This window comes from Aulonocara sp. 'chitande type north' Nkhata Bay, linkage group LG3 (genome assembly GCF_057382095.1).
Source record: "Aulonocara sp. 'chitande type north' Nkhata Bay isolate Kocher_YH1m ecotype deep benthic linkage group LG3, A_spYH_male_GT1.1, whole genome shotgun sequence".
NCBI lineage: Eukaryota > Metazoa > Chordata > Actinopteri > Cichliformes > Cichlidae > Aulonocara > Aulonocara sp. 'chitande type north' Nkhata Bay.
Window position 1 is genome coordinate 6,238,537 of NC_141346.1, and position 25,946 is coordinate 6,264,482.

The 25,946-nt window shown below is 40.1% G+C and overlaps 2 protein-coding genes across 5 annotated transcripts in view; both read left to right on the top strand.

Moving 5' to 3' along the window:
- Positions 1 to 3,200: 3,200 nt before the first annotated feature.
- On the top strand, positions 3,201 to 7,926 carry LOC147333671 (PI-PLC X domain-containing protein 1-like). 4 transcript variants are annotated; one of them, XM_086269299.1, is made up of 8 exons: positions 3,201 to 3,256; positions 3,458 to 3,545; positions 4,207 to 4,286; positions 4,889 to 6,247; positions 6,342 to 6,473; positions 6,833 to 6,997; positions 7,139 to 7,322; positions 7,516 to 7,926. In XM_086269299.1, exons 4-8 carry the CDS (start codon positions 6,239 to 6,241, stop codon positions 7,743 to 7,745), a joined length of 720 nt encoding a protein of 239 aa, XP_086125425.1. In that variant the 5' UTR covers positions 3,201 to 3,256; positions 3,458 to 3,545; positions 4,207 to 4,286; positions 4,889 to 6,238; the 3' UTR covers positions 7,746 to 7,926. The 4 variants fall into 4 exon arrangements, with proteins under 4 accessions (XP_086125425.1, XP_086125431.1, XP_086125440.1 ...); XM_086269305.1 differs by having other exon boundaries at positions 6,123 to 6,247; XM_086269314.1 differs by lacking the exon at positions 3,201 to 3,256 and having other exon boundaries at positions 3,265 to 3,545.
- A 456-nt stretch (positions 7,927 to 8,382) lies between these two features.
- The window catches only part of LOC147333672 (spermatogenesis-associated protein 20-like), a 58,038-nt gene continuing 40,474 nt past the window's right edge, over positions 8,383 to 25,946 (top strand). Inside the window, exons 1-12 of the mRNA XM_086268526.1 lie at positions 8,383 to 8,652; positions 9,628 to 9,756; positions 9,847 to 9,911; positions 9,997 to 10,151; positions 10,244 to 10,387; positions 10,565 to 10,766; positions 10,883 to 11,013; positions 12,111 to 12,215; positions 13,292 to 13,366; positions 14,705 to 14,917; positions 15,120 to 15,312; positions 18,802 to 18,970. Of these exons, the coding sequence (XP_086124652.1) occupies positions 8,456 to 8,652; positions 9,628 to 9,756; positions 9,847 to 9,911; positions 9,997 to 10,151; positions 10,244 to 10,387; positions 10,565 to 10,766; positions 10,883 to 11,013; positions 12,111 to 12,215; positions 13,292 to 13,366; positions 14,705 to 14,917; positions 15,120 to 15,312; positions 18,802 to 18,970 (1,778 nt within the window). The 5' untranslated portion in view covers positions 8,383 to 8,455. The remainder of the gene's footprint in view (positions 8,653 to 9,627; positions 9,757 to 9,846; positions 9,912 to 9,996; positions 10,152 to 10,243; positions 10,388 to 10,564; positions 10,767 to 10,882; positions 11,014 to 12,110; positions 12,216 to 13,291; positions 13,367 to 14,704; positions 14,918 to 15,119; positions 15,313 to 18,801; positions 18,971 to 25,946) is intronic.

Here is a 25,946-nt window from a genome sequence, read left to right on the forward strand (position 1 = left end):
AAACAGGTCGATCCTAGATAATCGATTGCTTGTGTAGACTTGGGGCAGCCAGTTATCCCAGAATGCAGATCAAATCACAAGCAGCAATGGTGGTGGTGTAGTTTTAAAATACCCCGTTTTTCTGTCACCAGCTACACTTTTAACAGTGTTTTAGCCGCGAATGTCGCGCCGTATGTCTGGTCAGGTTGTCAACATAGAACATGTTTGCAAAAGTGCTCAGATGTTTTCAGAGATTTCACTAGCTCTGCTAACAGTTAGCATGCAGAGTGCACCCAGGGGGTTACGTTAACCGGTTTGTTTACATATTCCACTCCCGTGTTCCACATGTTGCATTCGCAGATTCTCATTTTCACCGAACGATCGTCTCTTTCCGCCTGGTCTTGTGTCTCTGTGCTTCTGTAACATAAAGAACGAGCTGACATTTTTCTCACGAAACCAGCGATCAGCTCAACAGACCCTCAGTTTACCTGCATGCATCCTCCTCCTCATCTGTCAGCTGTTTAACACCTGTTGCTAATTCAAGAAACACGCCTAGTTACCTGGTGATAGTCACAGTTTAACTGGGCAGCCGGTGCTCGATATAACGCAATGTCAGCGCATTTTTCTGCACAAGATAAGTAAATATAGTATTTTCCCCGAGCGCAGAGCTGCTGGAGCTTGTTTCCTTACAGAGCACTTTATAGGCGAGCCAGCTTTATCAGCGGCTGATGTCCAATCACCGGCACACAGCTTTCAAACCTCAGCTGAGTTTTAGCTCTCAGTGGTTAAACGCTGGACTTCATTCACTCAGGTTCTGTCTGTCGGGTCACGTTTACTTCGCTGTTTTATTTACAACTGAGCAAATCGGTTTGGCTGAGGTTAAAGTTACGTTTCATAACTGCATAGTTTCACAGACGTTTAATGGTTCACTGGCACATGTGTTAGACTGAACTATCATCTAAATATCATCTGTTTTTTAATAGTTATTCAACTGTATTCTAAGCACCAGCTGTCTGTTAGAATGTGATTTTTTTTTCTCTCTCTGTTGGCAGAGGTATAAAAATGCGCAGGAAAATCTGACGTGCATGGCGAACTTCACCGACGATATTTGGGGAGGAATAAACACACATCAAACATAAATGAACCATTTGTCTGTCTCCATAATTGAGAGCATTTTCTCTTCTTTTGTCAACACTCTCTCTTCTTATGTCAACACTCTCTCTCTCTCTCTCTTTTTTTTTTTTTTTTTTTTTTTGCTTTTTCGGTCATGTTATGTTTACCTGTCAAAGGCTTGTTACAAACTATGAAACACATGGTGCAGACTTCTGGATGTTAGAAGAAAACGAATACTGCTCATGAATGAGACTAAAGGCAGGAAGGTGTCCTTTAAAACTATACATGTTAATAGGACCTCCCTGTTTATATCATAGTTTATGATATAGCACGTGTATTTCAGTAATAGCCTGCTGAGGCCACTATACGTGCTGGCCTCATATCAAATGTGAAGGCAGACTGAGTCTATGTTTGACGTTTGTTTATATCTAATCTTCCTTTTCAAACATTTAAACAGCAGCGAGTCTGCAGCTGAGGGAATACAAATTCAAATTGTCGGAACAGGTTTGCTCGTTTCTTGGATTCATTTGGTGATTTATTAAATGTATAACTGTTATTCTAATCTGCTGCTGAGTCTCTTACACTTTTCTTTATGCTGTATATTTTCACGTCTCTGGAATAGTTGGCAGTTAGATAGTCAGCTGGGAAACTTTGTGTTAACTCATGGAGCTGAGGATATCGTGGATATGCTGACCTCGCTGCGTGGTGTACAGAGCGAGGTCAGCATGATTAATATTCACAATAAAAATATTAGCCGAACATCATGAAGTCTGTATGTGTTTCATAGTGTCGAACAACCTTTGTACAGTTAAAGCCAGCAGTTACTACATGACGGAAACACCAACGTTATCTCTTTTATGTGTTTATACACAGGTCACGCTGATTACTGAACAAAAACCCAAAGATCAGATGTTAAACAGATTTATTTGCTCTCTCTCCTCCTTAAACATGTTTTTAATGTTAGTTATAATTCAGAATTGGCGACTGAAACACGTAGGACACATAAGAACATCAGGAAATAAAACATGATAAATATAACCTCAGTAAAAGAAGTCAGCGGGGGTTACTACAGCTGTGTACCGGGGCCTGCGCTTTGTCGGTGGGATTGCTTGCGAGGCGAGCGGGTCTATCCCACGCTTTGCCGTGAGACTGGGACGACATCTCCGAAATCATCGAAACACTTTTGCAAAGAGGCTGTATCTTGACAAACCGACCAGACACATGAAGATTAAACCACTACATTCTCGGCTAAAAAAATATTAAAACGGTATTTGGTAACACACAAACAGGGTTTTTCAAAGCTCAGTTCTGTTAGCTTTCTGTTGTGTGCTAGAAACAATGGCCACCAGGCCAAAGCAATGGTTTTGACTCGATCAGCGTTAACCCCGCCCCCTGAGTTTGATGGGTGAGGCTGACAGATAAAATTATTTCATGATGAGAGCCAGGCGTCAGGACTGCCAAAATGAAATAAATAAATATATCATTAAATAATTAATTAAATGTGTCAATAATTAATTAAATGTGTCAATAATTAATTAAAATGTGAAATACATAAATAATTAATTAAATATGTCAATAATTAATTAATTAAATGTGTCAATAATTAATTAAAACGTGAAATACATAAATAATTAATTAAATGTGTCAATAATTAATTAATTACATATATCATAACTATTTATTTAATTAATTAATTCCAATTTTAATTAATTATTGCCACATTTAATTAATTATTTAATGGTGTATTTAATTAATTCATTATGGCAGTCCTGGCGTTCCATATTTACCCCTTTGCCCCATTAAACTCAAATGCAGTGGATGGTGTTCACAAGATAGTTTAACCAGGGGCGGAGCGTGGGGGTGGCTTACTGGGCTTAAGCCCGGGTTGTTTTGTCAGAAGCCCGGGGTATTTTGGAGTGTAATTTTTTTCATAGTTAGATGCCTGGCTGACAACTGTATAAAACAAAAAGTACACACAATATTCGAAGCACATAGTGCACACCGTGGGAATTTACGACTGTGCATGAATCCCCCCTCATATTGGTATGATCCGAGCTCAGGCACTAAGCGACTGAGCGAGGGGGCGGGGCAGCTGCTGCCAGCAGTGAGTGCGCTGTTGTAGAGACGGAGCCAGCCATACTAAGGAGAGCTTAAGTTTGACCAGGTACCAAAGCAAATCATTCGTAGCGTACAAATAATGTAAATATGACGGTGCATCACGAAAGATTGATATCAAACTGATCACTTGACCAATATTACGTTACTCGCTCTTCAAGTGAATCAACAAATGGCGAAACAAAAAGCCGAACAAATGCTATTTTTTTTAGAGAGTCTTAGCTTACGTGTGTTTATTTCATATTTTCAGTTCTTACCCTCCCCGACTAAATCGGTTTCAGTTATGTACTGAAATATAAGAATGGACATTAGAGGCTTCTTTCAAAGAAAAAACTCAGGTAAATGTTATTTTATATATTATGCTTTGTATGTTGTTCAGTATATTTCTATGCAAAACAAGAGGGATTTCAGTACACAGCAGGATATTCACATCTGTAACCAGATATTTACACTTTAGGGAGAAAACATAAAACATTTTTACTGTACAACATCAATTTAGAGTAAACTTTTCTTTTAGATAAATATTGAAATATATTTTGAATTAGTTAAATGTCAGAATAAAGAGAGACAGAGCTGTATTTTTTATCACTTTCATCAAATTTAGGAGTACATGTACACTACGTTTATTGTTAACTAATAAGAAAACTGCAGACGATTCCATTCTGAGCTGAAGAAGCTTCTGATAGGTTAGTAGAGTCCATGTGAGTAAATTTTCTGTGACATGGGAAAATCAAAAGATGTCAACCAAAACACCAGGAAAAGAACTGTGGAGCTCCATAAGTGTTGCTCAGTTTGAATACAATTTGGTGCCATTTGCAATTAAGAAATACAGACAATTTCTCTCTTTACTCTTAAAGTTAACAAATATGTTTTTTATATTTATCAATCTAAAAAATAAACATTTAGTCTGATTTGATGTTACAATTAAAAAAGTGTTTGTGTTTTGATCTGAAGAGTACATAAATATGTGGTTTCAACTGTATATTTGATGATTATCAGCACAAAGAGAGAGAGAGAGGAACAGAGAGGGACAGAGAGGGATGGAGAATGAGGACAGAACAGAGGTGGAACAAGAGCAGGTGAGACACACATGTTAGTCACATGGTTGTTTACCAAAAGTATCACTGTATCATAGGTCCTCATGTATCTCGTACCTAGTGTTTCTTTTTAGGTTTGTTATTTTTCAAATTCTATATTTATTAAGTTATGCAGCTTGTTTGTACAACAAGGCTAAATAATTATATAAACTTTTCTCAATCTAAATATTGTACTTTGGTAGAATTAAAAGATAAATGTACTGCAGGTCTATGATGACTTTTAGTGCTACTATCATCTAGTTCTGATTCTGGTTCTGTCTTGGTTAAATCCTAAGTAGTCCTGATTTTGAACTCTTGTAGTCCTGTTTTAATTCCGGATCAGTTCTGGGTCTGGTTGAACTGGGGTTTAGTCCTCATGTCTTGATACAGCCCTGATTTTGTTCTGCCTTGCTGCCTAATTAAAAAACTAGTTTAAGGTGTCCTGCACATGTGATATATATTTTTCCCTATATGAAGTCATTGTTTTTTGAACAAAACTCAAAACAGAGCCAATTAATCTTTCAGTAATTTCTACCCCCCCCCCCCCCCCCCCCCCAAAAAAAAAAAAAAAAAATCCCACATGCATACTACCCTTTTGGGCTAAGCCCCGGGTGTTTCAAATGTCTGGCTCCGCCTCTGGTCACAACTACCATCTGAACTTTGGACAATTCCTCTCTTCAAACTAGCCATACCAGGTAAATGTATACAGTGCAACTGTGTCCAACATCAAACACAGCATGTACAGTGTGTCAAATCGGACCATTTTGTTAACAGAAATACTTTTCTGCAATCTACACTGCAGATTTTTTTGGGGCACCTCCAATAGCATTTAGTGGTAGCATTTATTCAGTCAGAATTCAAACAAACAAAATGAATGAAAAAGGTTGTGGTTTCTGCTGCATTTGTTAATTAATTTGTTAATTATTTGCAAGAAATACAGTAGTTGTACTTGGCTAGTGCGGAGACTGTACCCAAATGGCAGTGTTGTGGAAATGACAGTCTTCACTAGTGGGGATAGTTACAAAGCTTTCTTCGTTATGAATTAGCGTTACATGTTTCTATTGAACATTTGAAGATAAAAAAAAACAGAAACTCTTGTAGAGGACATAAAGTCAGAGATAGAAACGACAAGGAGCAGGTGCATCTAGTACAGGTAGAGCTGCCGCAAAACCCCACAGAGCTCAGCAGCCAGCGCAACAAATTTTGGATCCTTGGCTTTTAGTTAGCAGCTAGCATTAGCAGCACATGCATCCAATGTGAAAGGACCTTTAATTAACCTTTAACCTTTAAAGTAATAATGGTATTTCTAACCACTGATATACCACAACTTTATCCTTTCAACAGCTACTGAAATTTAGGGGACCTAGTTTCTATCGGATATTTATATAGAGATCTTCCAGCTTCAAACTGTATTACCCTTCAAGGACCTGCAGTTCAAAAAAGCGCCCCTCCACAGCCAAACCCATCTGTTCTCTGATTGGATTGTTAAATTTGTGATTGACATGACAATGACCAATCAGATGAAAGGAAGAAAACTAGGGTCAAAATTTGTACTAGTAACTTGAAACTTGAGTGCAGAGTTTCACTTGTATGTTTTGGCTAAGTCCACACACAAATGTTTTTATGCACACACAAATTCTTTTTACACATACAAATCCTGATTTACAAGTACAAAATATTTATGACCATAATTTGTGCCCATACACATTACATTTAAAAGAGGACTATAGAGCTACATGAGAAAAAAAATCCCATAAATACACCATAAAAAAACAACTCCCAAATCTGTACAGCATTTTAAAACAACATTGGTAAGGCATTTGTGTGTTTCATTCGTAGGAAGCCATGACTCTGTGAGTTATGATTTGGATGCCAGCTCTGCTATTATAGAGCCTGACAATCTAAAACGATTCAGCTGGATTTATTGCTTACGCAGAATAGTACGAACATGGGGAATGACCCAGGTAAGGGGAGTTTCTGACCTGCCGCTATCAAATTTATAGGTGAACGTAACAAACAGAGAATGGAATGTTTGACTGATGTTGGTTTTTATCACAGGAATACAACATCACAATGCAACTGGAAGCAGGAGTTCGCTACTTTGACTTGAGGATCGCTCGCAAACGTAATGACCACCATCCCACTAGGCTTTACTTTTACCATGGGCTGTACACAAGCACTGATGTTGAGGTAATAGTAAGCATATTATGTAAAAGTACAAGACTATATATACCAAAGTACAAGACTAAAATATCAAATTTTTTGATATAAAAATAACTGAACTTTTAGCAGATTTTTTTTAACTTAAGAAGACCTTTACTAAGCTTTAGGCAAGACCTGTTTTAAAACTAGTTCAAGTTTTAAAATATGACCAAAGGTAAATAAACACAGGTGTTACTGATTTCCTTTATGAAGTGTCTGTTCTATTTTGGTAATTAGCCTTAGTTAATGTGATTTATAACACATGTGCTCACTTACTGTGTCATGAAGGAACCCTATAAAGAAGATTTCTTTTATCTAATGCCAGCTAATTTTCCCATTGAGTTCAGACTGTTCTCGGGGAAATACATGCCTGGACAGTGGCCCATCCTAAAGAAGTCATCATCCTGGCTTTTTCAAACTTCAATGGTTTTGAGAAAAACATTAAAGATAAACTTCACAACCATCTTATCGGCTTCATTAAGACCATGTTTGGAAGCACACTCGTCCCCCCGGTAGTGTACAGTTTTTCTTCTTTTTTAAAAAATGTATTCATTTATTCTTAGATCAGTAGGTCAAATAAGTCTCATTGTTGAAGTACTTACTGTAACCTTTGCTTATAGTTTCAAAATAAGATATTCATTATCTTACAACAGGGCATCCCCACACTGCAGAACTGCTGGGACCAAGGCAAAAATGTCATAGTTTCATATGACTATCCAGCAAACTACCATCCTGAAATGTGGAAAAAAATAACTTATTACTACGCCAATAGCATGGACCGTGCACAAGTTAAATCAAAAATATCTGAAGCCTTGGGAAAGGAAAAGACTTCCAATTGTGAGTTTTCTCAACTATGCCATGTTATAAGTTATAGACAGCAAGACATTCATCTTTGGTGATCAAAAAACAATATTACTTGGGATGTAAATATCCAAAATAACATCTATTCAGAGAGAAAAAAGTTTTAAACAGCCAGGTTATACACAATATAATTTGAGATAATTACTAAGCTTCAACTTGTTCCCCACAGATTTCTTTGTATGTGGTTTGAACATGACTCTTCCAGCAGATCATAGGATACTCATCTACATCCTTCGTCTCTGCGACAGTTTCCCCAACGTTATTAGGAGGGGTCTGCCTAAGCTCCTGAAATGGCTGAAGCAGCAATCAGGTGTGAACATCGTTGCCTCAGACTTGGCAACTCGCAAGGACTTTGTGTCAACAGTTGTTGAGCTCAATTCTGCACTAATGAAACCATAACTGAAAAAGTATTGTGTTTCTTTAGTTTGAATATGACGGTGTGTGTGTGTTTTATTCTTTAAACCATAGATAACTCATCGGTTCATTGAAAAGATATAAATATTGTACAGTTACTAGAGGCTTAAATATTTTGCTTGTACATAAGTATTGTATTGCTTTTTTAAATAAACAATAAATTGTTTTTAAATTTTTATTTAATGTGTCAAATACAAAAACAAACACATTTTGTGTTGTATAAATTCAAGACTAATAACAATTAATAAAATAAAAAATGTGTAGAAAAATAAGCATATGAACAGGGTGTAATATTAAATTATAAGCCACATACACAAGGAGGTAGGAAAAAAGTGCAGATATATATTTTATCTCACATATCCAATGCAATGCAAAGATGGTTTATAATATATTAGAATTTGTGTTTTATTTCCTTTAGGTAATGTAAAGATTTTATATTTAATTTAAATTCGTTTACGAAAATAACAAACTTGGGAGAAGACGTTACTGCACAGTTTGTCATTTTTATTTTGTATCACCAAAACAAATACATTATCTCCTGTGATCCCCACTCCTGCTTTGTTGTCGCGCCTCCATCTGTCAAGTGAGGGTATTGCAAAAAAAAGTGTTTAACTCATGCCTGGAAGTTTTGACTGCTGTCTCTTCACAAACTAGCTAACGTTAGCTTGCTAAAGTGACGCACTTGGTGGATTAGGATGTTAAGAGTAGCATGGCGTCGGTCGGCGTCCAAACATAGCCGCGCGGGACCTACATGCGTGTTAACTGCAGCTTATTCGGGAGCGTATAGTCCACAGCAGAAATCACAGGGTGACTTAAGGTGTTTCAGACAAATTCCCCACCCACCAAGCGACAGGTCACCGCTCCTCCATCCCCGGGCGGCCTGCTACCTCAGGTAACGCTGCCTCAGCTAATGTGTAGCTAATGCTAGCTGTACGTAAACACTGCTTTGACATTTTACAGCAAGCATAGCGGGCTTAGCATAAAAGTCACGACCTGTTGTATTATGATACGGTTGTTGCTTGTGGCACAATAGCACTAACGAGTGTCGAACCACACCGTACTCCCATATAAAATCATTCATATTAATATGTCCCTAAGGCTAACTCGTGGCCAGAGACATTCCCCCGTAGGAGCAAACATTTGATTAAAATCATAATGCCACGCATTTCAATTCGGTGTAAGTACAAAGGCTGACAATATGTTTTGGTTTCTATTAACTGGTTAGCTTTTCTTGCTGGTTTCTTGGTAACTCATCGACCACCCTCCGCTAACGATGAAAATTCTAGCATTGTGCTTCTAAGTTACACGTGAAAAATCACGCACATATGTGCAGCTTTTCCACCCGAATTCAACAAAAATGACTCATAAAGTGAAAGCTGTTTGTTGACGTTTTCCGGGGTATGAACTTTTATTTTTTAGCTAAGTCATAATAAATTGGAGAATATTCAAATGGAATTCGCCACGGCTGCCAGTCTGGACTAACAGCTGCTTGACAGCTACTGCAGCTTTAATGAGCTGCTGAACAAGCTTGTACAGCCCCAGAAACGCTCAAGAATTGTAATTAGAAAAAATTAACCTATCAATATTAGTATATTATTTTATATATTCTTTTGTCGATATACTACACAGGGTATTGACAGTGTTTCTGTAAGGAACGGGTATGTATAGAGAAATTTGAACTGAATGTTGTAGCTGTATTTTTATCGTATTACTCAAGGGTAACACAATGACATCCTGGGGCTGGCTTAACATTGTGTAAGGTATTTAGTCACTGTATTTGGGCCCACACCGAGGCAGCAACATCAAGATTGCTCTGTTTTGCTAATAAGAATCAGGATCCACATTCATAAGCATCTTGTGTGTCCAGTCCATCTGTCTTCATGAGTATGGCGTCAGGGAGTGAAGGGCCATCATCCACTTCTCACAAACACTCCAACAGGTTAGCTAAGGAGAGGTCACCATACCTGCTACAACATGCGCACAACCCTGTCGACTGGTGAGTGCTTTTTAAACTTCAGATGGACATACTTTCTGAAAGCACGGCCAAATGCCACGTTTTGTTTTTCTTTTTTCCTTTTTTGGTCAGGTATCCATGGGGGAAGGATGCTTTTGACAAAGCAAAGAATGAAGACAAACCCATCTTTTTATCCGGTAAGAGTTAAAAAAAAATCTCCGAGACATAGATTACAGATATCTGGATCACTACATTAAGAATTTTCTTTTGCTTGACCTCCAGTGGGCTATTCCACATGCCATTGGTGCCATGTTATGGAGAGGGAGTCCTTCGAGGACGAGGAAATTGGCAAAATCCTTAGTGAAAACTTCATCTGCATCAAGCTAGACAGAGAAGAGAGGCCTGATGTGGATAAGGTCTACATGACCTTTGTGCAGGTTTGTATACATTTACATTTTCACATGAAAATCTCTTTCAGCTTCACTCTGCTAGTGCCCCTTTATAATTTTTGCCTGGGAATTATTTCCAGGCAACAAGTGGAGGTGGTGGTTGGCCTATGAGTGTGTGGTTGACTCCTGAACTTCGACCTTTCATTGGAGGCACCTACTTCCCTCCCAGAGACCGTGGAGGTAGACCTGGGTTCAAGACGGTCCTCACCAGAATCATAGATCAGGTAGTAAAACTTCAAGAATTAGGGAACATTATTATATCAGATTTCATGCATTGTTAGTGGGGATGAAAAAAAGTCGTTAAAGAGATTTAAATTATATTTTTGTTTGTTCTCTTTACCCTCCTGTGCTGTCTCTGTGGAAGTGTATGAATGACATAAAGTATGACTTGTGTTCTAAAGTGGCAGAATAATCGTCCTGCTTTGGAGTCCAGTGGGGAGAGGATCATTGAGGCCCTGAAAAAAGGCACAACCATCACTGCAAACGCAGGCCAAAGTCCTCCACTGGCTCCAGACGTGGCTAATCGCTGCTTCCAGCAGCTCGCCCATTCCTATGAGGAAGAGTATGGAGGCTTTAGAGACGCTCCAAAGTTCCCCTCACCAGGTCGACATGAGCCCAAGTGGTCAGCTCTGTAGCTTTAAGGCCTGTAGAAAATTCTTTATTTGACTACCTGACAGCAAGTCTTTTCCTGTTTCTCTCTCTTGCCTATGCATCTGTAGTGAATCTGATGTTCCTCATGTCCTATTGGACTGTGAATCGCTCCACATTGGAAGGGGTCGAGGCTCTCCAGATGGCCTTGCACACGCTTCGCATGATGGCACTGGGAGGCATCCATGACCACATTGCACAGGTATAAACAAACCAAACTAGTGTTGTAATTCAGGGTTTTTCTTTCTTGTTGTTGTTGTTTTTTTTTGTAACAGGATTATGAATGGCAAAGTATTGTAAAAAAATTGATATATGAATAAATATTAAACACAGAAAAACAAAATTCAAACCACCAGGTTGAGTGGTAAAGATTCATGAAAAATAGGGAGTAAATTAACTGTCAGAAAAATTTATAAATTAACCCTAAATTCTGGCTGACAGGGCAGATGCTTTTAGTTCAGCTGATGCTCAGCTGATACAGTTTGTGACACTGGCAGCTGTCATGTAGCTTGTCCCCACCATTTCTGCTGACTCTGCATGCTGCTTTGCAACCCAACTCTACCCTGGCTCAACCTTTTTCTAGCATAATTAATGCCACATCCAATGTCCTTGAGGCCTGCTCTGTTCTGTGAGGTCTGCAGCATAACGTACTATATACAAGTATCCATAACATAAAATATTAGAAGCCTCTCATGAAAAACATCCACAGGTCTCTTTCAATCCATTCCATTTTATGATCATTTTAAATTCACTAGTAGAAACTGGCATGTTTAAGTTTAGGTGTGTTTTAATAAAACGCTGTTTTTCCCACATCTGTCAGAACTCATCAAAAAAGCAGTCTTAAAAGGGCATTTGTGCTCGAACAGACAAGGATACCAAGACAACCTGGAAGTTTACCCAGAAAACCAAAATATGTTAGTGCTATTTTGTGCATGTGGTCAGTGATGCCCAACCCATCAAATCATACAGAATGCAGTGGCGAGTCATAGAGATACATGACAGACTGAATCAAAACTGTAGGGGAAAGCTCTTAAAAAGGGCATTTTGTACGGTTAGGACATTTTATTCATCAAGTAACAAGAAAATTAAATAAAAAGTTGTCAGAAGTGGTGCTTCTCTAATGTGCAAGCCTGGTTTGTTCATGTCAGACACAAAAACACACAGATGTACTCTTGGTCTCTTTAATATAATCGTGTTTTTAGTTCAAGTCAGATATACTTATGTTGTAGTACTGATACTTTCAACTAATTTTAGTGAGTAAAATTAAGCAGCCTCCCTCTTTATGTCTCTTTATCTCAGGGTTTTCATCGTTACTCCACAGACTCCTCCTGGCATGTTCCTCACTTTGAGAAGATGTTGTACGACCAGGCTCAGCTGGCTGTTGCCTACATAACAGCTTCCCAGGTGTGTGCAATTGTCTCTGTGTGGCTGTTTGTGTATCTGACAGTGTAATTAGCTCTGATCTTTCTCTCTTGTCTGCATAATTAATGTTACCCCCCAACCTAAAATCTCCAGCATAAGAGATGGCAAACATTTACTTTGTTTCAGAGTCAAATCAAACACTCACAGTGACAACACATGTGCTGTTATTGTGAGGCTTATTGTTTGGGCAATGGCCTACCAGAACATATTCTGTAATTTTACACATTTATTTCTTACAGTTTGAGCCCAAAGAGTTGTGATAACAGATTTCTTTCATCATCATTTATTTATTTATCTAGCACTTTAAAAACACACCTGGTAGACCAAAGTGCTGTACAATACTAATATGCACATAGTAATAAAACCAGACATAGCAAAAAAAAATAAAAATTAATTAATGCGGCAAATGCGCCATCTCTCACTTTATGACATCTGGGATAGGGTCAGGCGCCCTGTGACCCAGAATTGAATAAGAAATGGATGAATTTCTTAAACTACGCAGTAATTTTGATGATCACTATCAAGGGCAGCAGTGATTAAACATCTAGTCATCTCAAGTGGTTTCACACATCGCTAATATAGTACAGTAAAAAAAGTATTGTAGATGTAATGCTGGAATTTTTTTTGCTTCCTCAAAGTCTGTATCAACATAGGTCCTAAAAATCCAGGAGTGGTCAGACTGTACTTTGTAACTTTCATTTTATTTATTTAGCCCTCAGTCAAAATGACTGTACTCTACTGTTTTTAGTACATCACTTCAAACACTTGACAGTGTTTTTCACTGCAGTGGGCAGCACTGAGTTATGATGCAGCAAACAACTTAAGAATCTGAATGCCATAGTTTTCAGTTTTCCCGTGAGTGCTTGCTGGGCTGGCCTGCTTTTAAGTCAGAGACTGAAAAACAAACCCTAATTAGGACACAAACATACAAACTCAAACAAATAGAACTCTCATTGCATACTGCACAGACCACTCCACGTGACAGTACCTGTGAGGTCATGTTAAGGTTAAATCATGTTGCTTTGGGAGGTGACTTGTGTGCGTTTCTGTTTTTCCAGGTTTCAGGTGAGCAGTTTTTTGCAGAAGTGGCTAAGGATGTACTGCTTTACGTCTCCAGAGACCTGAGCGACAAGGTGAGTCTGCCATTTCTGTGTGCACAACTGCTGTGTTGTTTTTGTGGTAATGGGAACTTCACCGTCATTGTGATGGTTTTGTAAATCAGCAAATAAAGAAACTATTTCACAAGAAATAGTTTCTTTTGGCTGCTTCTTTGGCATGAAGGGTCATCACAGCAGGTAACTTTAAAGGTTTAGTTTGGCAGAGCTTTTATACCGGATGTCCTTCCTGATATAACCCCAAAGAGGATTTATGTTTCCAGCTGAGCAAATGTGTAAACCCCTACACTGTGGAGCTAAGGGAGATATTTATGACACTAACCATGTTTATCTTTCTACAGTCCCAAAAAACTTTTTGGGGATTTTCTTACCTGCATGATTGAGCATGTGTCAAGACATCTTTCACAGACTTGGAGAATCAATGCACAGGCATATTAAAGCCAACACTGTATTAAGTTCCTTTCTATGGATTCTTTTTGTTCATGCATCCTCAAGGTCACGAGGTGGGACCCCGTTGATGAATAGCCTCTTAAACTCTTGCTTCTCGTCTAAGGGTCAAGCCTTTTTTCCCCCTCCTTTTGTTAAATGAGGCGACAGAAGTGAATTGGGCACACAATTAAAACCAGACTTGTTGCAATAATAATATTCCCTAAGATTTATTATGCAATTACAGGCTAATGAATTGGTGCTGCAAAGATCATTTTCTACAGACTTCATGCTGCTTTTTTGTAATACAGTGGGTGGGATCTTCCCACAGTGAGGGAGACTCCGTGATTGTCCTCAGGCTAAATTACTGGAGTACTTTTTTACTTCAGCTGGTTCCCTGTGAGCTGTGTGGGTCCCAGTGATCTTCAGTCTCTGTATTTCCTTTTTAACTACCTGAAGCTTGATTTATCTTGCATCATAGGGGTTGAAATTAATCATTATGTGTTTTTTACAGTAGATCTATTAAAACCCTGTTAAACTTTGTGGTTGGCAAATCTCTGTGTTTCCCAACCACATTAATAGGCCAGTTATGATCTTAAAAAAGTGCAGTAGCAGTGCAGTGTTTAAGTCTTCATTTTAGGAAAAGGATGCTAAACCGTCCTGCTTTTCCTCCAACCAACTGCCGCGGTTTTAGGTTTTCATGTGTTTTTACTTTCCGAAGCTTTCCGAATTAATGCGTTTGTGAAATTTCAGTGTCTAAAATAATTTTTTCATGTTCTCAGATAGTTGTTTTTCATCATCATGTCACAGCAACAGAAAGAGTGTCGTGAATACTGTTGCATGTTTCTCAACTGATCTACAACAGTGCATTTTGTCTCTCCCTCTCCCTCCTCCTGCCCTCTCTGTGTGTTTGTGCGTTCTCTGAAACAGTCTGGGGGCTTCTACAGTGCAGAGGATGCAGACTCTGTCCCGGCTTCGGGGGGACCAGAAAAGCGAGAGGGGGCTTTCTGCGTGTGGACAGCCTCTGAAGTTCGGGAGCTCTTACCAGACGTGGTGGAGGGCACCGCTGGTAATGCTACGCTGGCTGACATCTTTATGCATCACTATGGGGTCAAAGAGCAAGGCAATGTTGCTCCAGAACAGGTACTTTTGTTCTAGTTGTGTTGGTCTTGCTCAATGAATGAAAGTGAATATGCACAGAATGATAATGGTTTATTATACTTCAGTCACAGAGGACTTTAAGGTGACTTGATAGTGTCAGTAACCATTAACATGAAAAATGCTGCAGTCAGTGTGGATCAGTATGTGTGAACACCCTCTTATTCCCTGTACTGTGTGTTGCCAGGACCCCCACGGGGAGCTGCAGGGCCAGAATGTGCTGATCGTGCGTTATTCAGTCGAGTTAACAGCTGCTCGCTTTGGCATCACTGTCGAGAAAGTCAATGAGCTCCTGGCCTCTGCCAGAGCCAAAATGGCCGTAGTGAGAAAGAGTCGGCCACGCCCTCATCTGGACACCAAGATGTTGGCCTCCTGGAATGGTAAAGTTTACACTACAGCACTGAAATGGTCACTTCCAGTCATTCAAATGGCTCTTAGGCTCAGCATCATTGATTTTTCTGTTTAATAGATGAGTAATCGTAATGAGTGACAGCAGTAATAGGGCTTGATGATATGAACAAAAACATTTGAGGGTGAATGGTGCAGCTTTATATATATTAAGGCCACTGAGTGTTAAAAATTTATGCAAATTTATAGGGAACAAAAGACCACTAAAAACACACGTTCACTTTAGTCAAGGAACTATATCGCTTTACTTTTCAGGTTTAGGTAGGGAAGAAATTCACATTTTCCATTTTCTGGAATCAATAACTCATGAGGAGCGTTTTTAGAACTCCAACAGCACCTTTTTCAATCATTTTATTCAGGACGTCAACAGACCACAAGTTCTTTTTTATTAAAACGAGGCAGACCTGGAGCAATAATACACATTAATAAGTCATATGTAGCTGACTGTGAGAGGAATGTGCTGCGACCGTCTACAGAGTGCAACACTCAGCTGTGTTAGCTTTGCACTCATACAGTGAAGTGTCACTGAAATCACTTTATCCTTTTTGGGCACACTACAAGTCTTTGTTTGTGAAAACCTGTTCCTGTTTTCTTTCTTTTTTTAATCAATTCAATTATATTTATATAGAATAGAATAGCCTTTTATTGTTAATGTACACATACAACGAAATTGTGGGTGCTCCACACCAACTGTGCTGGAGCAAAATCTAAACTGTACACAGCAGGAATAAATAGCAAACAGGAGAAATATATACAATCAAGAGGGATTTATACAAAACAAGAGAAAGGCACACAATAGAGAACAAAATAGTTGCAAAGTGCTTGGATGTAGAGCAAAGAAAAGACTGCATGTGAGAATGGCCCAGGGGAAGAAGCTGTTTGTAAGTCTGGAGGTGCGGGAGGGCAGCGGGGCAGGAAATTGGTGGTCGGGGTGCACCTGTGATAGATCTGGTTTTCCTGAGATGGGAGGAGCTGGTGATGGGCTCAAAGGGTGGCAGAGGGCAGCCAGTGATTTTTTTGAGGTGGTGTTAATTACCCTCTGTACAGCCTTCCTGATCTCTTTTGTGGCCCCTGGGTACTAAACAGCCAGGCAGCAGGAGAGCATGCTCTCCACTAAGGAGCAGTATATAGCTGTCAACTCAAAACAGTCCCCTGAAGGATCTTTATATTGTAAAGTAAAGAAGCTACGAATAATAGAGAATAAAGCAAGAATCAGACGACCCTCTGCGAACAAGCACTTTGGCGACAGTGGGAAGGAAAAACTCAATTTTAACCAGAAGAAACCTCTGGCAAAACCAGGGTCAGTGAAGGGCAGCCATCTGCTGTGACTGGCTGGGAGTAGGGGAGGAAGATGGGACAAAAGACAGACTGAAAGTGAGCCACAGATTAGTAATAACTAATGATTAAATGCAGAGCATTATTGGAGCACTATGAGCTCTGTAAGATAAGATGAGAAATAATTAGAAATTCATTTAGTAACTTCCTGTTCTCATAAATTTGCCTAAATATGGTCATTTTTTGGACGATAGAAAATTTACTCCCTTCTCAGCCCCCCTCTTTAGTCCTTTAATCTTTTTTTTTTTTTGTACCTTAAATGGACCAAACACTCCTAGAGTGGTGATACCCAATACATATGTCTGCATTTTGTACAAAACCAAATTTGAGATATCAGAAGTAATTTTGCCTGTTTAGCTGGGGATAGATAATTTTATCTGAAGTAAGGCTGGCTGAGGTTGTGATCCACGGTCAGTTTGTTTTCTTCAGTAGATGCCAGTGACAGAAACTCAAACAGACAGCACAGAAACTATAGCCATGTACTGCTGAGGACACAGTCAGCGCCAACATGGATTTCAGCCACAAAAAGGGATCAATATCTGTTTAAGTGTACTTTATGTTTAGGACATTTCCAGGCTTTTACCTGAAGAGAAGGCGGTGCACTCAGTCAGACTCCATTGACAAAACCAGTAATTTTACCTCCCAAAACAGCAGTAAACACAGTTGTTTGTGTGCTCCTACCTTGATTGGTCAGTTAGTGTTGTGTGACTGGTGAGTTAGGGGCCTTTCATCTGAATTTCATCTGTCCCACAGAGTAACTGCCAACCTACACTTTCTTTCTTAACACAAATCAACAAATGTCATCTGTTGTTACATACAAAGTTTAGCCATTAATTTAATATAAAGCTTCAAACTTAGAGTTACTATTTATTGTTGGACCTGCACTGTCTCCCCCTCCATGCTGCAGGAGAAAGTTGGACAGCGACCTTTAGGTAACAGTGCTAGAGTGCACCACTGGAAAAGCTGTGACTTTAAACATCAAACTATGTCACTATGAAGGACATGCACAAAAAACAATGTCAGTGACGTAGTAGTTCAAGCGTTTCACGATCGGTCACAGTTCTGAGCTTATTGCCTCAAAATGACAAAAGTGATGTTGACCTTTGGGCACAGTTTGGGTTAAGACCAATAAGTTGATCACTGTGTGTAAGTCTGATTAAATTCTGACCATTAACACAGGAGGAGTCGCGGGTCTTGTAAATTGTGCACGGCTGTGGCATGAGCTCATCGATCCTTTGGCTGGATTAGCTAAGTATCGATAGACAGCTCAGCCTCGTAATCAGAGGCAGTGATCTGTCTGATCAGGGATTCAGGTTGCAGACATGATCAAAAGTGTAACACAGCGTGCCAGAAAGGAGAAGTTTTTCTGTGGGATGTTCCACAATGTGACCATTAATTCCACAACGGAAACAGACACCTTACATTATATTAGTTGATAGATTATGAGCACTTCTTCTTTTCTCAACAAGACAGTTTGATTCTGATTATGTCAAGTTAGCACAAGCAATTTTATCAGACTGTCATATATTTACAGTAAATACCGCTCATATTCACGAGCACGCCGTTTTTCTGCAGTGTCAAAGTGTGCGTAGATTATTACAGACACTTGTCATTTGGGATTAATGTGATGTCTCCTTAGCACTGTTTGTCCTGCACATTGTCTCAGATTCGATTAATTACAAGAGAGCACACATACACAAGTGCACCCACGAATTTGGCTCCCGGGGCTGACGTCTCAGACAGTGTGTGTTAGTGAGGTAATGAAGCTCGGCGATCCTGAGAACTTTCCAATTAGACGCAAGACTCTCTGTCTCCTCTCTAATGAAGAAACCTTGCCATTAATCACCTGTCCTCTGCTGCAAAACTTTGAAGGCGAGGCTGTGCACTCACTAGGCTTTGATTTACTACATAAAAGACGGGTGGAGGGAAAGCGGGAGGAAGGATGGATGCAGATAGGGACAAGAGGAGGAACAGGGGGACTTCAAAGGAGAGAGGGGGGGATAACTAAATTGGAAGTGTGGCAGGGGCTACATGTTGATACCTAAGCAGTGAGTATGTCATTTTATTACTTGGTGACCTCAATACACTCACCCTCAACGACATCACCGTTACTTTCTCCCTGTTAGGCCTGATGCTGTCGGCCTACGCTCGCGTCGGAGCTGTGCTGGGAGACAAGGACTTGGTGGAGAGAGCAGTGAAGGCTGGGGGTTTCCTAAAGGAGCACCTGTGGGACGCTAAGCAGCAGACCATCCTTCGATCTTGTTACCGTGGAGACCAGATGGAGGTGCAACAGATGTAAGCGAGAGAAAGTTTTGATGGCTCAGTTTTTAAAAGCTTTAATTCAGCGATCATAGTCAGAATGAGAATCTGATGACAGCTGGTTGCTTGATGCTTTTGTTCACATACATGTCAGACTAGACCCACACAGTCCTGCAGTTTTTGAATATTTAACTGTGACTGAAAGCTGTCAGAGGATGTTTGTCCTAACCTTGATTTGGATTTTTGAGAGTCTCAGAATTTTATTCCTGATTCGATGCATCTGTAGTACAAAATTCTCTCAGAGACACTGCATGTGTGCTTTTTTCCTGAAGTTTAGCGAGCCTCACGGGTAGGGCATAGAGTCATTGCAGGTGAGGCGGGAAGGTTATGGAGTGAAACCAAAATGAAATGAATATGATTTATGGAAAGTAAAGGTTTGCTGAACCCACTGCACTAAACAAGTTGTGCTAAATTGAGTCCTCCTCGGCCGAGAGAGTTGTTGAATGTTTTAGTTCTTATGAGAAAGCAGAAGACCACAAAGGAAATACTCCTGTATTTGTCTGAGTTTCCTTCGCTTTCTTGAAGTGTTTGCTAGATTTATAAGGTCTGATCCAGTATTTGGGCCCACAAAAATGAAAAGCCTTAGCTGATTTTGGGTTTGGTTGATTTCTCCTTTAACATATTCCTGTTGTTGTGCCTCTAGACTGTTTTGAGCATTTTGCTATTTTTAGGTTTTAGTGGACACTTGTGCCTTCATCTACTGGATCTTCTCCAGCGGTGATCCTTCAACTTGATTTTCATTTTTGGGTGGCAGACAGAGTTCCCAAGGTGGCCGAGTTGTAATCAACGCGTTGCCAGAAAAAGTTTGAGTTTGCTGGAACACATCAGAGTTCTGGTTGTTTCCGCTGGAAGTTCTCTCAGGGGCCTTTAGACGTCACATCATAACGTCAGGTTTCTAATCTCTCACTCTGTGGTCTAGAATCTCAGTCTTTCTACCTTCAGGTTGATGACTGTGTGGTCTTTGAAGACTGTCCTGTTAGAACTGGAGACCCAGGCCTAATTGCAAGGGATGATCCTCCACACCAGGATTTTTCCAGATGTTGATGATTGAGATGATATGAGGTTATAATCTTGAGCTTCTCAATGCCAAATGACAGACAGCTTTGTCCCTTTTGTACTGTGTGACATTGTTAAATAGGATGTGGAAAATGTTTTTTTTTCCACTTTGTAGTAGAGGAGCGGTACGCAGTAGTTCTGTACTGAGATGGCTGTTTATATGCAAACAGGAAACGGTTATATCTGGATAAATCAGGTTACTCTGAGAAATCAGAGAACATGTTCACATGCATTCTAGTAACCTGGTTATAGCAAAGCCACATTTACATGCTGCAGGTCAGTAATTAGTTTTTCTCTTTTAGTTTCTATCATTTTGTCTATCTGAGACAAGACTGGCCCTGTGTTAACTGGGTTAAAGACGCCTGTTGAATGACTCGTGATGAGTTTTTTTCAGCCTACATAGCAACAGTACAAAATCTGTTTTGTCTTAGAATGACTGTTTTCTTTTACGGGGTGCCGTGTTTGATTTTTAACCTTTTACAGTTAAGCCTAACATGAAGTGGAAGATGGCACAGAGTTAAGCTAATACTGTTAAGCTTAAGCTCTGGTTTTTGTGTTGAAATGGCCAAGACGACCAAATACAAACAGAATTTCTCATCAGTGTGACAAACACAGCGGAACGAACAGAGTCTCTTGTTGATTCTACACCATCACTCCAGGTGTCCCCGTTCTGTTGGCTAGCCCTATGTCCTAGTTACTACGAATGAGTGAGTATGCAGTATGGCCAAATCAGCAGAAAAATATGCCAGGAAGCCCACATCACAGCATGAAATGCATGCAATTTTAAACACACATATAAACAGATAGACACCACGAGCCTCTGTCTTCCACAGCCTGTCTCTCATTCATAATGTTCCAATTCAAGATGGGGTCGGCACTGAGAGTGCTTACCAAAGCCCTTTTCTCAGGGCTGGTTTACTTTCTGTACATTGGTAAATCACTCTGTCACACCAGGCCAGGCACATATGGGCCGTGCGCTAATTTACCAGGAGGAATAGTAGGTGCTCGGGCTAACTGGGTTAATAGGCCGTGGTAATGTTGAGGAGCTGATCATGAAGAGTATCACCAAGGTCTTTAGGAACCAAAGGAAGGCATGACAATGGATCCAGTATAGCCATGGCAAGTGGGTCACTGGTGATGTTGACTCGTTACTCAGGCTGCTGCTGTAGCCTCTTCAGCACTACACTTAGCAGAGATAACTTCTCAATTAGTTGTTTTTTTAAGATTTCTTTTTTGGCATTGTAGAATTATTAGACTGCAGTCTACTCTGTACTATCCAAAGTAGGAAGAAAGGGTGGGGCCAGATGAAATTGTGTGGGGAGAAATGGAGCCCAGACCCTTGTTGGGGCATATGTATTGCCTGGTCAACCAGCTGACCTATAGTGGAGCCCCCTAATTTATTTTATTTTGTTTTAGTTTAATGTTAGCCTTGCATCAGGCTCGCGACCTGTCCAGGGTGTACTCTGCCCGTCGCACTATGGTAGCTGGGATAGGCTCCAAGCCCCACCCCCCCAATGCCCACCAATTTGATTTGATTTTTAATGATGTTAGTTTTAAGGATGGTTTGTTTTCATTCAATGACTGTTGCAGTTTAAATTAAATGTTATTTTCTTGTGCTAAAATGAATCTGGCTTTTTAAGCATGAGCCTGTCATTACTGTGTGGGTCTGTTTGCTTGTTTTTCCAAAGATCACAATAATATGTAGTAATGCAAATTCAAACTTTTTGAGCCAATAATCAAATGTGATTTTGACTGCACTCTAATAGTGTCATAAGCAGTTATTCTTTTTCCACCTCACTGCCGTTCAATTACAGTTTTATACACAATCCCACACACGCTGATGGGCTGGCGCATAAAGAGCAATTAGATGAGGGCATTCAAATTAATTTCAAGGGTCTGCAGAGTATCATAGGCTTCTGTTAGGGTTAGCTACATTGTTTTATTAATGACTCAGAAAGGGGAATCTCCTTCTGTGTGTTTTCTTTTTGTCTCTCCTTTGTTCACAATTGTGTTTTTTCATATGTAATTGACTCCTCAAGCAGCACGTTCTGTGGGACGAGCAAACATATTAAATTAGACTCGAACATAAAGGTCAGTGCTGTTGTTAAAACGATGGGACCCGTTGCCTTTCTGTGACCCACATCACCCCAGTAAGTTCCTCCATCTAAGCTTTATTTAGTGGGAAGTGAGTGCCTGTGTATCTGGGAACCATGATGAAGCCATCATTCTAAAAGTGTCCCCCGCGGTGCTATGATACAGTAGACTGACAAGGTGTTTTATCTTTGCTCTCAGGGAAATGACTCATTTAACACGGGCTGTTGAAGGTGTGAATAAAAAGGCTGTCGAGTATTTCTGAAAGGCTTTTTACATTTTTGTGTTTGTGTGTTAGTGAGGTCGTCTTTAGCGCTCGCCTGTGGCTGGAGTCACCCCAGCCAGATGACATGTTGCTGTGTGACTGAAAAGGCTGTTGTCCTCTTTTGTTTTGTTTTTTAAACTAAGAAAACAAAAATGATTCAGAAGCTGGCTTAGTAATGTCTGTGTGTGAGTGTAGGGAAGGTTGAGATTGTGTTCTATTGAAAAACAATATTTGATGTGTCTGATGTTAAATGTAATTTAAAATGTTTTTTTGTTTTTTTTAAGTTTTCAATTTAAAGACTTTGCACCAGCAGACACTCTGTGCCAATACTGCAGTAGTTTTCTAAATCACTGCATAGTGTGGGTGTTTCTAAAGACCCAGACTTCATGAGGCTCATGCAACAAAGATTTTAGGGAAATAAACTTCTCATTATTATATATCAGGGCTCTAGACTAACTTTTTGCCATGGGCGTACCGGCACAAAAGTTAGGCGCACACAAATTGTATAATAATTGATATAATATAATGTGTTTTTCTGGATACACTGGGCTTTTTCAGCATTCAAAGATTGATGACACCGTGTCAGAGCACTGGCTATGAATTTCAGAAGGATCAGGCCTTAACTTAACAGAAAAGTTAGCAATAGTTCTTTTCCTATTACAGCTACATCCACGTCTGTCGGGCCTAGGCTGCTCACTAGGGCTGGGTATCATCACTGATTTCTATAATCCATTCGATTCCGGTTTTCAAAGTCCCGATTCGATTCAACTTAGCCTCAGACAGTCAGAAATATTATAATTCTGATCATTTATCAGTACTGACTTCATCAGCATTGTGAACATCACAGCAGATGCCTTTGTGTGAAAGTAACTGAGAATAAAACACAGAAAAACATGAAGGAGATTTTCCTGGTCTGGCTTTTTATAGCAGATAACCTTAAAAATATTCTACAATGTTCTGCATATAAAGTTTAAATTTCTTCAATATTGAACAACAGAAAAAATAGGCTTTCTTGTCCGAGGTTATTTAAGTGAAAAAAGAAAAAGACAGCAGCCACAGCGCTGTAAACAACGGTAGACTGGTGGGTAATAAGCGAATGAATAATACAGAAAACAGAGATTGGAGACGGGAAACTGTTCTTGAAGTACAGAGAGAGAGAGAGAGAGCGAGCTAGCTGTGCATGAAGTGTGATTTTAATAGTCGTGGAAGCAAAACAGCAAAATTTGTGACGACATTGATCAAATGTGAAGCGTAGTTTGCTGCTTCTTTGGTGAATTTTGGTTGGAGAGACAAAACCTGCAGCTCAGAATCAGTGCAAAAAGACGTAAACACAGCGCGGACCGGACGCATCAGAATCGCTAAGCTCCGACAGCGTGTCCGTCTGCGGGCCGTCGGGTGAGAAAGCCGAGAAAGACAAAGCTGATTCTGATGCGTCGGCTCTGTGTTTACGTCTTTGTGTAGAATCCGTGTACCTGCTCTCATCTGCTGTTTGGTTGTTGTTGAAATGGTTTTGTGGCGTTTCTGGCAAAACACAGTTATATTTAAAAGTCAGGATTTAATGAATTGATATCGCTTTATTCAAGCTACTCACCTCCCACTTCCACCTGCACTTTCAACTGGACCACGGCCATTCAGAGAGGTCCCGCCCCTGACTATCTCTGATTGGTTTAGTCCACGATAGGGGCAAAATGTGTGTCTGTTGTTGACCACAGGGAAGGTTGCATATTTATTTTATTTTTTATTTTTTTGCTACCCGAACATTTGGTCTCACAGGTGCAACCAAATGTTTGTTTTTTTAGTCGCACCACTGAAAAATTTGGTTGCATTTGTGACCAAATTGGTCGCACTCTAGAGCCCTGTATATTAGGGGTGCAACGATACACAAAATTCACGGTTCGGTTCGGTTCGATACTTTGGTGTCACGGTTCGATATTTTTTCGATACAAAAAAATGTTCATGCATTTTTAATTTGTCATTTATTAAAATTATAAATATATATTTTAACTCAAAAGTACAGTTTTTAAATTTAACCCTAACCCTTGTGCGCGTTTTTTATTTTGACAGCGAATGCGCACCTGCGGACCACTTATGTGCAGCCCTGGTTATGTAGCTCGTCATATTGCAGCCACAGAAATTCTTTTGTCCATGAAACCATAAAGCTGCACTTTCTTTTTGCCTTATAGTCTGATTTGTCATAACTTCTCCGTTTTGTGGTAAGCTTTTCTTTGGCTGTCACTTCTTCACCCCGACCTGTCTTATTTGGCTCAGCAGAACTGAAATATAAATCCTGCTACTTTTACACACGGACTCACATAAGCTCAGCGATTCTCTGCACGATCAACCTCTCACATGTTTAAGCTGCGGGAGATTTCACTTGTCATGTTTGCATAGTAAGCTAACGATTAATAAGACGATGTCAGAGGAATTGGTGCACAAATTATCATCACTCACAGATCAGTGCTGTCGCTCTCTATACACAGGTCGCACGATTGCAAAGTGAAAGCAAAAAAACAAGCGCAAATTCAAACGCGATTTCAATATGTCACATATTGACAGTGGCTCACCGATGCCAATGACATAATTACCCAGCTACATTTCTGAAAGAATGCAAAAGCATTGACATATATTTTTCCTACAATAGCCCGACGGGCAGGGCAGAGAGATTTTTGTAGCCCGACTGGAAAGATCGCTAGCTCCGGGACGTCGGGCTAGCGATATTGCGAGCCCTGTATCTGATTGAGGAATCACTCATCTTTGGAAAAGAGAGTTTATTACAGAGAAATGTCTCTTTCCAAAATAAAAGCTATACTATCCGCTTCTTCTGGGCTATATTCTCAGCAGCATAAGGAGAATCATGTGCTAACAGCTGTCTAAATGACTCGGCTAAAGTTAGTAGCATGCTTGCTTGTTTTTTTTCTGCTTCCACTTGTCTTTGCACTAGGATGATGTCGGCGTAAATGTGCAGTCATATTCGTTGTGTTCCCACTAGTGCTTTCAGGTTAATCTCGTTGAAATGACCTTAACGCCACAACACGGCAAATCTCCGTTAACGAGCTACCGCCGATCGCCCCGTGCATGGGGCTAGACGGCCAACACGTTAACGAGCTAACTGCGCTAACACACTAGTTAATTAAGCATTGCATGGCACATCCAACATACTGTTTTACTTTAGTCCATGACTCGCTTACCTTCAGGGTCATACGTCACATGAAAACCAAAATAATTCCAAACGCCAGATCTGAATGAGGGTGGGGGAGGTCCATCTTGCAAGGAGAGCTTAACTTCTGTCTCGCTAGCTTGCCCTGCGCTCTTCCTCCTGACTATGCTGTCTGTGTGGAGCGCTCAGTGGATCTGCGCTCGACAGTGCAGCCTAGGCGGAGTAGTCGAACGCAGATTCACTGAGCGCTCCACACAGACAGCATCGTCAGAAGGAAAGTTGATAAAATAAATTACAAATGTTGTATTGTTCGATACATATGCGTACCGAACCGAAAGCACTGTATCGAACGGTTCAATATCGATACGAATATCGTTGCACCC

What these genes read in the sequence shown, in the direction of transcription:
- LOC147333671 (XM_086269299.1), top strand. An exon ending in ACACAAGCACTGATGTTGAG is followed by an intron (nt 6,474 to 6,832) that starts GTAATAGTAAGC and finishes CATTGAGTTCAG; the next exon opens with ACTGTTCTCGGGGAAATACA. An exon ending in AAAGGAAAAGACTTCCAATT is followed by an intron (nt 7,323 to 7,515) that starts GTGAGTTTTCTC and finishes TGTTCCCCACAG; the next exon opens with ATTTCTTTGTATGTGGTTTG.